The following is an 11,422-nucleotide window of genomic DNA, read 5'->3' as shown; positions in this document are numbered from 1 at the left end:
ACACAACAGTAATGAATGGAAACACGTTTGCTGATTTTCTAGAAATTCTGTTTAAATTTGTACTATTTTTGGACTCCCAAACCTGTCGTCTGGTTGTCACCCGTTAATACAAACCAAGCACACATCGCAGGGTGCACGTCTGAGAGTCAATGACAGATTTTTCCTGCACCTTTTGGCCTTTTGCAAAAAAATTCCAGGGGCCTGAAGAAGTAAAACTATACAATATTTTACAAGAAGTATGCACATTTTGTGCAAATTGAGCAGAATAATTTTGTTTAGTCTTTCTTCGTACTCATGACAAGTATGTATATGGGTATGAATACATATTAATGATAAAACTGAACACAAGAGTGGTTCTGTCAGCAGTAGGGCCGTGAATAAAGAACCGTTGGTACATCACTTTGTGCAATGCTATAGTGCATTAAACTTAGACAGAGACAGGAGGAAATGTGCTACTTCAATGAGAGGCACTTGTTTCTTCAAGTGTTTACACACACATGCATACATTTATTAATGAACACATCTTTTCTGTGACTCATCGTCCCCAGCAGTCTGTCTGTTTTTCCTTTTTCCTTTTCAGTTTGGTACCCTTCTTCTCAATCAAATGACATGACTGGCATTTAAAAGTGGGTGATCTGGACAAGCCGTGTTTGTTAGACACAGCTTGTGCCTGAGAGTCCTGCCACCTCATGCACAACACAGATGAACTGTGAGCTTTAGAATGTGAAACCAGTCAGCCCTGAATCACCGGGCTGATAATCTTACATAAGATGAAGAAAACTCTGTCTCATACCAGCTGGAGAGGGATGGCCTGAGCAGGATCTTTTGCCACAAGGCAAGACTGACACTGAAGAGAAGATAGGAGAGATGGGGGGGGGGGGGGGAGTACTTCCGATCACAAAATTACAGAGCAGGCTTTGGAGCAGATGCTAGCAAATTTAATAGTGACTGCCAGAAAAATTCCCAGTGCCTACATGTTCAGGAACAAACATGTAAAATACAACTGAATAAAAAGGTATGAGAAGGTGAAAATGGGGATAAAAGGGATTATCAAGCCAAATCCTTATAAACTAGCAGTTCAAATTCAGAAAAAAGGTCTTACTCATCAGAATATGAAATGAAATGGAGGATGCGGTGCACACAAAGCTCAAACAAGAGCTGAACATACATTATTATTTTAGAAGGGGTTTAAATAGATTTCTTCATAATATGAAAAGCTTTATTCAGAGAAACAATCACAAATGAAAAGCATGAAAACTGTTAACAACAGACATCAGTGCAGTCCTCTTAAATACTGGCAGCAGCTGAAAAGACGGCTGAGACTTTTCCCTCTTTTGCTGTGTTCGGTCAGTCATTCTATTTTAATCCTAAAAAAACAACAGAGAAAAGACACCCTGCAATTTAAAGACTCGTTTCTGAACAATGTTCCTGTGTAACATGCAAGATTAAAACAACATCAGCGGAGAATAGAAATGGTGTATTTTCGGTCAGATAAGCACAAAGAATGAGGACACGGTGAAATTTACGTGAGGAGTGAACTGCTTTTCTGCTTTCCTCTTGTTGTTTCCTGTATGAGGAAGCAGGTCTGACCCACAGGAGGTGGAGAGTCATGATCTATAGTCCATCTTGGCTTGAAGTGGATGCCATCCTGGATGAATATTAAGCACCCACACCACCCACATACACACCACCTGCTGAGGCTGCTCTGTCACAGGCTCCATGTGTGTATTTGTTGGCTCATTCTGAGGGCTGAATACTGTACTTAGACAGCTTTTAAAGAGGAAAAAGACACTGCCAGGACAAGAATTTGCAATAAAATACTGATGATTTGTCTACATAATTTCACCGAGCTGCAGAAAGTTGTCCTTTGGACCCAGGGTACCTTACACAATCCCATTAAAATTATAGTTATAGCATAGAATCAGCAGCATAATGAGCACTCCAGTAGGCTCATCTCCCTGCAGTCAGTCCCCCTTGTGTGTCACATGAGTACTGAGGGGCTGTGAGAGGCGCCTCCACCTTCTTACAGATGCAAATTGTACGCTTTCTATGTGTGTTGAGCATACAGTGCTTACATTCAGGGCACACACACACATACACATTCACACACAAACACACACACAACCTGCAAGATAGTGCCAGACAGTGCTCTTATGATCATTTAAATTCTGATATTCTCATGTTACCCGAGCAGTTTTGGAGCTGAAATTCATGCCATTCTTTAAACCATTTAGATCCCCTGTAGCCTGATGATAACTCCATCACAGCCCCAACCTCTCTGGGGTGGGAGCATCTGTCTCACGGTGAGTTAAGAGGACGGAGACAAAAGAGCCATTTCAAAACCGTTGCAGCTGATGACACTGTTATGTAATTGTAAAGATGCCTGATTTGAACTGCAAATGAGAGTACATAATGATCTACACAGTCCACTAGTTTCTGCAGTGTTATTAAGTTCATGACGTAAGGTGAGGAGAAACACGATGAATATATAAATTAATAAATAAATAAAAATCACAGGTTTATGAGTTTGAACTAAAATTTTAATATATATATTAGTATATTAGTTTTATTTGGAATTGCTATTATGTTTTAATCTAATGAGAGAAAAAAGGCTAGCTAAGCTAATGGCATCTGCTGTCTCTGACTTCATATTCAGTCCTGTTGTACTGACATGAGAGTGATGTCACATCTCACTCGCAAGACAGCATATAAATGTATTTATTAAAACTGTTTATTGAAAGCTTTGAACCTAAATCAGACATTTTCTTTATTTGACACTGCTTTTGATTTTGGCTAAGGTCAGGGTAAGGTCAGGGAGGCTTAGTCCTCAGGAGAGGAGCCATACTAAAAAAAGCTTTGATTTGAGATGAGCATTGTCTGAGTCAAACTCTGCATATACATCATTTTACACAGTGAAGGTCAAACATCCAAGTGAAACCATATTTCTTAGTTGAGGGAGAAAATAAATAAATGCTGTCGGGTTAACTTGTCTTTCCATTCTTGAGTCAACGCACACAGTAGTTTTCTTCAATCTTTTAAAAGTTTTAATCAAATCTGCACTAAACACTTATTTATTACATGTAAACAACAACGTGCATTCAAGTATGGTTAAAAAAATATCAGTTAATTCCACCACATCACCTTTTCTTTACATTTCCACACCATGGGGCAGCAGCTGACAGACATGGTGGGTGTGGAAAAGGTCATAAGACCCCGTAACACCCACAACATACATTTAATGTTATGCACTTAAGGCAGGTGAGTCACAAAGTGTCTCTTTTCAGAATAATAACACTCTTACCAGGGGCTCATTTGATGTAAAACTTGCTTTTACTCAGAGCTACTTTCACTGTACATTGCCTATAGCTAAAAAAAGAGCCACAGGAGACAGTATGAAGGCGAACGCTGAACAACATGAGTGGCAGAGCATGTGGGGGAGAGAATGTGGGCCTCAGGGCCATTAGTTCACTTAAAAAGAAGGGAAGTTTCTCCAGGGAACTAAGAGGGTTGCCACTTACAGACCTATTGTGTCTTCAGGTGAGGTTTGACTGATATGGTTTTCCTCAGTTGTTAATGTTGTCATCTGTCACTCCTCCAGATTGAATGTATTAACACATAGAGATGTTCTCAAGTATTAAATGTTTCATTAAAAGGTTAATCATAAAGTAAACAGTATTTCTTTTAAAAAATGACAGAAAAATTTCCTTTTTACAAGTCCATAAATAAATTTAATTGAGGGAACTCAATTAAAAATGCAGCAGTGTCAGCAATTGCAGCACCTTGCAAAATGAAATCTGGCAGCTGTTATTGTCTTAAAGCCCCCAGGTGCTTTTTTTATATTTTCTCCTGACCCAGCCATTTGATGCTCCTTCCTTTGTGGATATGACTGTGTGACAGACCTTTACTCCAGGTGCTGCTGAGTGCATCTCCTCACAATGTGGCCATCAAACAAATACATTTGTTGTCCATTTGTACAATTTATTGAGCTGTCAGAGGTGAGCGGGCCTGCAAGGCCACAAATAGGGCCTGTCAGCCTGGAGATGGAGTGGGAGCTCTCTGGCCCTCCATCTCCTCCCCATCATTGCAGGAAAGGAATTTCCATCAGACCTGATAGATTAAGGAGAGGGTACAGGTGGCTCACTGGAAACAGCAGCACAGCTCAGCCTGGCAAAAGGTATTGTTGACACAGAATCAAGTCCTCTTGTTCAACAGGAAGTCAGTGACAAGTCTGATTACTGGAACATCCATGTTGTGTTCTTTTTTTTTCAGATAAACATCAAGAAATAACAAACTAACAGCTAACAAATCTGCTTAATTTTTTATTGTTTATAAACATATTAAATCAGACTAAGCTAAAATTATATAAATATTAATTGTGACGGAATATACTTAGGCATACGATTAAATGCTAATACAAGCAAAAATTCCATGTTCCAGCACCTCTAATAAAAGAATATTTTTACTTCTCAGTTGTGTACAGAGTAAACAAATTAGATGTAATATATTAATTACTGAACCTCAGTGATCCAGATTTTTTTAAGTTTGGAAAGAGCCAAGCTAGCCATTTCTCCTTAAGCTAAGCTAAGATAAGCTAATCAATTCCTAGCTCTTGCTATGTACAGACATGGGAATGTTTTCATTTTGTTATCTACGTCTTAGCAAGAAAGGAAAAAAAGTGGATTTCCCAAGCTGTCAAACTACTCCTTTAGCACATTTACCATAGATATACTGTTTACCATGGTAACAAATTTGTTTTTTGTGGAACATGAATGTCTGTACCATATTTCATGACAATCCATCCAATAAAGATATTTCCATTAGACCAAAATGGTGAACCCAATTACTGACCATCGCCGCTAAAGTCACATGCTGCTAGTGGGGCTAAATATTGGCCTATGAGTCCAATACAGTTGTGATGTCTGTTGTTCAGACATTAAATGGTTTATTTGTACAAAACCATCAAAACATCTGTCACAATTTGCATCTTACACTTCCCTTTTGTATTGCTGCTTTCCCTCTTGAACTACTGTCATCCCAATTGCCATGGCAAAGGAGCACAGGACAGTCATGCTGTTGCTGCTAATTCTCTGTTGTCCAAAATATCTGAGACTGAGAACTGATATTAGAGCCCCCTAAATTCCAAGGCTGACAGAGCAGCCTACTGTTTACCATCTGGCTGTGGCAGCCTGACAAGTTTGAGTCAGGGTGATAATTGATGAGAGCAAGAGAGCAAAGGCACTGAGAGACCCATCTCTTGGCCAATAACATATCCGTGGCCCCTGTAAGTGGCAGGTCCTGGTGTGCTGTCAGGGTCTTCAGCTGCAACATAGTAACTCTATGTAATTGTCCTCTCTCCGGCTCTGCCTTCTTATCGGTCCTTAGTCTTGTGACAGAAATGAAAAATATAATAATGTCTTCCTAAGTTTTTATCTCCAAGAAATAAACACTGAAAACAACAGCAAAGTGACATTAAAGTTGAAAGTTAATTTAAAGATGTTCTACTGTTTAAACCTGACATTTGTTTTCTGCTATGGGACAACCTCAGTGACCTTGCTCCAACCTTAGCGATGAAACAAACACGCCATGGTAGCACAATGACAGCAGGCCAGCTGCTGCCTCTTTCCTGGAAAGGACAGCGTGTGAAATCGCCATTCAACCCCAGACTGCTCTGTCCTGTGTCCTTCTATCAAATCAAAGGGCATTATAGGAACTGAATGGACACACGGACACATGATTGTTCTTGCTGAACACAAATGCATCAGTTTAGTGCTTTTGTCCCTGCAGGAGTTGTTATCCCACACTGCTCAAAAGACAGAGGTCCCTGTGTTAAGACATTACATAACTGTGAGGAAACAAAGTGATGTTGGGCAAAAAAGGGAAACAAGAAGAAGTCTGAAAAGAGGTCAGTAATAACATTGACATGTTCTATGAAAATGACACCTTATCAGGTTAAAGATTATAACTTCATTAAGTTTATTGTGGCTTAGCTGCCTGTGTTTCTCAACTAACAAGTGTGTGCAGGGAATGGAAAAAACAGATTGCCACCAGCTGCATCCTGTTTTTCATAGCACAAGGCAGGTGATCACCTGAACCACGTCATACTCAGGTGCATTCAATTAAGAGGCAGAAGATAAAGTAGTCCATGGAGAATGAGGGCATGTTGAGTCAACTGGTAAGAAAACATTTTTAGTTACAAGGAATTGCGTTTATTGAACTTGGTCTTTAACAAACTCCATTTCCTACCCTCTCCTCATACAGTAATTTAGTCCCAGGTGTTAGTGGCTAAGTGGAGTTACCAAGGGGGGTTTGGCACAGTGTTTTGTTTCCATTTACAAGTTTTTCTTGAAGAACCTTGAGAGATTTGTTGATTTTGTGGCACTGAAAGTGCATTTCCCCCAGTGACTAATTAAGACATTTAGGGCTGCGAATAACACCTTAACTTGACATGAGCTTTAATTTCTAATCAGGCATTCAAAGTGGCTCCTGCCTGGGCCAGTCCCGCAATGAATGGGAGATCACGTATTTACCATGACATGCCTGCTTTATTGCATACATCTGTCCAATTAGCAAGTCTCATGGTAACGACTCATCCACATTTCATTCATTTCTGCCCCCTTTTGCCAGTAGGACTCTGGCATACTGATCATTATTTCTGTGAGTTTTTGGCCATATGTAAGTACTGTTACTAATCTATTTCAATAATCACTTATGGGTTTGATGTAATAGTGTTAAGTATAGTAATTAGATTCAAAAGGAAGTTATATCCATTATAAAATGTAATTGTTCTTCTTGCCATGTGCTTAAAGTACACATAGTATGTAGATACCCACACCTATCAATGCACTGTGTGATCTATTAATCCTGAAATCTCTTTTATAAAAACTAAGAGCCCTAGCAGAACATGTTACCTCATATACAGAGGTATGTGCAGTAGCCAAAAGTCTTGGGGGCCAACACAATAACTCCAGTACAGCTTGCAGCCTGCCTGTGAGGATGAATCAATACAGGCAGCTCAAATCTATTTCTGGATGAACTGTCTGAAAAAGCAGCAAAAGTCTCAAAGTGCTCAAACTGGAACATCCGATAAGAATTATCATGGTGCACACAAGTGTTATCAAGCTCTGTGCAAGACTCACTGTCTGTTTTATGGCTTTTATCTTACAGGTGTTATGTATTTATCCTCTAAGTGATGCTACAATACTGATGCTGCAGCTGATGCTTGAGTTTTTAGTATGCAGATATGCTCAAATGTAGCCTCCTGTGCAGAAGACAGACAGTTAGGCCTCGAGCGTGGTCTCACTGGTATGGACAGTGGGCTGTGTGTACATTTTTAAGGTGATCAGAGACATTTCCACCATCACAGTCAAGAATATGTGCACTTACATACAAGTCTCATATGAACATCCAAACCACAGTAACGGTTTGAATTTCTTGAAAGTCTTGAGACTAATTAAATGGGCATTCCTCGTACGGTCTGCAGGATGCACCGTTGTATAAATAAAGCATACGACATTAAACACATGATCTACTGCAAGATAATTTAAATGTGATATGACTGGTTTATGGTCAGCCAAGTAAACAAAATGACTACAAAATCTGTGATGAACAAGATAGAGTCCTTTTCAACTGCAATCTAAAAGACAAGGCTAAATCTGTACGCGATGACCAACACTAGACAAACACATACTGCAGCGCTGCAGATCTTAATTTCTGTTATGATATGCTGGTAGTACATGGTCGGAATCTGGCATTATTAGTAGGAATCCACAGTCAAAGTCAAAGGAACAGCAAGTAGTGGTCATGGTGGTAATACTGTGGTTTTAACTCGGCATACATGAAAACTATTGCTGGACTGGTGCAACCCTTTAAGGTCACAGTCTTATTTTTCAAATGTGTACTTCCTTCAGTATCAGGCGCCATGTACTGATCAGATCAATCAAAGAATAGGAAATTTGCTACAGGAAAACAATATACCGAACACAAGTGCAATATAGACATTCATTGGCCCCAGGGGATAAATCTGACTTTGGTGATCCCTGAGGCTCAGAATTGTGGTTTTGAGTAAAATGATGTAACAGTTGTCATATGGCCATGAAATTTGATGCAGATATTCTCTTTCCTTTATTTTTCATGTGGTGGCATTGTCAAGTCAAAATGTCAAATCGTCTGATAATTTGGTTTTTGGCAAATATGTGTGATATTAATCTCATCTGCTTCAGCTGTATTGTAGTATTATTAGCAAATTATAATATGCTAACATGCTAACAATAAACCAGCTAAACATCAGCATACTGATGTTATGATTGTCTGAGATTTTGCTCATGTCTAGCCTCACAAAGTTTGCTCTGCTTCAATCAGTAATTCAGTTTTAGTATTTTATTATCTGGACTGAGTTTGGACTTCCTTTCCACTGATAATACTATGTGTATGCTGTGAAAATAGAGTATCGAGAAGGTAACATCTGTGGATCCAGGCATTGTGAAATTAACGGCATTTCTGGCATTATAAGTACTTAAATATACTGAGGTTTTGCCATGATGTAACCTTGTTATAAAAAGATGAGGCAATAGTATGTTTTTATGATGAAAAAGATATTTCTGTATTATCAGAATAACCTCCACAAACTGAAATACCCCCAGGAAGAATTGTGGGTCTGTTGATGAATTTCTGCCATATTTAGCTGAGTGAAGGACTCTTAGCACTCTATAAGGGACCTGCTGAGGTTCTGATGAAGCCGGATGGTGAACAGTGAGGAAGGCAAAACCCCGACAATGTTTTTCTCACCTCCACTGTTTGGTGCAGTTTTGGTCCTGCTGAGATTTATATTAGCAATTGAAATTAAATTCTGCATTGAATATAAAGGGGACCCAACAAAATACAGCTCATGGATTTCCCAAAATTCTGTGTTGTCCTTTCCTATGTTTGAGAATTGTATAAATAGCAGGAATTTGTTAATCAAGTTAATTTGCATAAAAGAAAAGTTCAAATGCAGCATTTAAGTTAACCTCACAGTCTGCACATGAAAAACACAGCGCCATGTTTTTCTCCTTGAGTAATTATTCTGTTCAAATAGCATATATTTTTCTCCAGGCAGAGGGTGCTTGTACTGAATGGATGCTGCCACTGCATAATGGTCCTCAGACGTTTGTTTCCCTGGCAACGTGGGGAGGGCATGTGGAGAGGGAGGTATAAAAACATTGGCAGCTCCTCTCTGAGTCTTACTCTGAAGTAAATGCGCTCACTGTCAACAAGGAGAGCTCGGAGAACTTGCCACACATTTCTCTCCCTATTTGTTACATTTTTTCTTAGTTGACTTGAAGGCTCAGCTCCACAAGTAGCTGTTCAAGAATGATGCGACCGAGAGATTTACGCCAGGGCTCTGGCACCAAAACCTTCTTAGATGCGATGCATGGTGGCAAAGTTCACCTGGCACGTTTCATCCTGGACGCCTTGGACGGACGCATCATCAACTCTAAGACAGAAAACAGCCGCACCCCGCTCATGTACGCTGTCTGCCTGCAAGACCCAGGGACCAGGGCCAAGTTCACCCGTCTGCTGCTGGAGAAAGGGGCCGATGTCAACTGCCAGGATGAGGACGGTCGCACGGCTTTGAGCCATGCCTGTGAGATAGGTCACCTGGATGTGGTTAAGCTCCTAGTGCAGTTCAATGCTGACCCAGATGTCTCTGATGCCTGGGGTAACAGCGCTCTGATGTATGCTGCTTTTTCTGGGCACAGCCAGGTTCTGGAGTTCCTGGTCCGGGCTTTCAAAAGACTGGGACTGAGGCTGGACAGAACCAATAATGCTGGTCACTCAGCCATCGAAGTGGCCAACTTCTTTGGACACAACCAGTGTGTGCAGATTCTGAACTTTCCTTGTAGGAGGGGTGTTAGCACAGATGATCCACTTGCTGATTCAGGTACCACTGGTGACGGAGAGTGCCGGCTGCCCAACAGGCTCCCCAGGCATGTTCTGGAGAGGTTCTCCATGCAGCTGAAAAACAACGAAGACCAACTGCCTGGGGTGTTTCAGAGACAAATGAAGATTGGAGACAGCGGTGGGCTGTGGAATCGCTTCAGATGTCCCAGGAGTCAATCTCAAGAGGACAACCATCACCACAGCTGGGCTCTGCCTCCTCAGATAGAGAAAAGCCAGATTGAGGGGGATCACAGTGTTATTTTCACTGCCAAACAACTGCAAAACTGCCAGCTTAAAGAGCTAAGAGGGGCTAAAACACTGAACTCTCTGCCTGAGCCAAGCCAGAAAGATGTCAGTCGAGACACTGGACTCCAAGAGCAAACACCAGTAAGTTTTCCTCTCTGGGGAAAAGCAAAGTCATTTAACCTGGACCTCCTGAGCAGCAGAAAGCAGTCCTATCAGGGTGATGTGCGTGACATGAGCCTGTCAGCCAGCAAATTAAAGAGAGCTTCGCTACAGGATGAAAGATGTCTGATAGACAAGATGGAATGTCAAGGGAGCACCCGGGGCCTGACAAACAACGGTGACAAAACTGTCTCAATGCCAAAACCTCTTTTAAATAGCAAGAGTCAGCCCGTGAGGGCACTCGAGGAGAATGTCAATTCACAGAAAGAGGAAGCTAATGACATAGCTCCATCTAGCAGAAGAGAGCAGCAGAAGAGGGGAAACTTTGGCCTGACTGCCAGACAAAATAAGCTGCTGTTTGCCAGAGGGGAGATGGAGTCCAGCAAGATCCCAGGTCGCATGCCGGGGTTCATGGGTCTGGGGACCAGACTGCTGCGTCGATTCACCGCACCAGAGTTCATGAGGATGGTGATAGACTGTTCATCAGGCTCCTCAAACAGCCGAGGGCGAATGTCCCGCTCAGAAACCTTCCCCCTCTCTCACACACATCAGCAAGTCAACAGCCAGCCGAGCGTTGACAGCATCAGTGGAGTGAAGTGTGAGTTTGAAAGCTGCTCATCTCAGTCCGCGCTTGATTAGAATAAAGACAATGTCTAGCAACAGAAATGGCTGGTGGGGAAATTTTTAGAACACTTCAAATTCTGACAGTGCAGCTTGATTGCATGACAACATATTCTACTTATTAAGAGGAACAATGATGTTTTGCTTATATTGCAGTTGACTATTTTCTTCGATGTTTATGCCATAAAAAAAACAGACAGGGTTTGAAAGCTAATTGTTCAGTTGCACACAATTTTGCTATTCTAAATTTGAAATTATTTATACATTAACATGATATCTGAAAATAATTAAAGCTTTATATCATTTAGATATAAATGTATTTGATATTGCTTCTGTGTTTATAAGAAATAATGTATGTATTTTGCTTTAAGATATTCAGTGACTGTGCACTGTATGTTTCATGCTGAATACTTAATAAATACTTTGAAACACCAGCTCTGCTGTATTCATGCCTGTGTGTGTGAATGAGGAAAATGCA

At 40.8% G+C, this 11,422-nt stretch overlaps 1 protein-coding gene across 1 annotated transcript; it reads left to right on the top strand.

The window, feature by feature from the left end:
* Nucleotides 1-6,048: 6,048 nt before the first annotated feature.
* On the top strand, nt 6,049-11,372 carry LOC124072507 (inversin-A). The gene is made up of 2 exons (XM_046413979.1): nt 6,049-6,172; nt 9,091-11,372. The coding sequence occupies exon 2, from the start codon at nt 9,349-9,351 to the stop codon at nt 10,960-10,962; it is 1,614 nt and encodes a 537-aa protein (XP_046269935.1). The 5' UTR covers nt 6,049-6,172; nt 9,091-9,348; the 3' UTR covers nt 10,963-11,372.
* The last annotated feature ends 50 nt before the right edge of the window (nt 11,373-11,422 follow it).

This window comes from Scatophagus argus, chromosome 15 (genome assembly GCF_020382885.2).
Source record: "Scatophagus argus isolate fScaArg1 chromosome 15, fScaArg1.pri, whole genome shotgun sequence".
Lineage (NCBI taxonomy): Eukaryota > Metazoa > Chordata > Actinopteri > Scatophagidae > Scatophagus > Scatophagus argus.
This window is presented reverse-complemented; position numbering and strand designations above follow the sequence as displayed.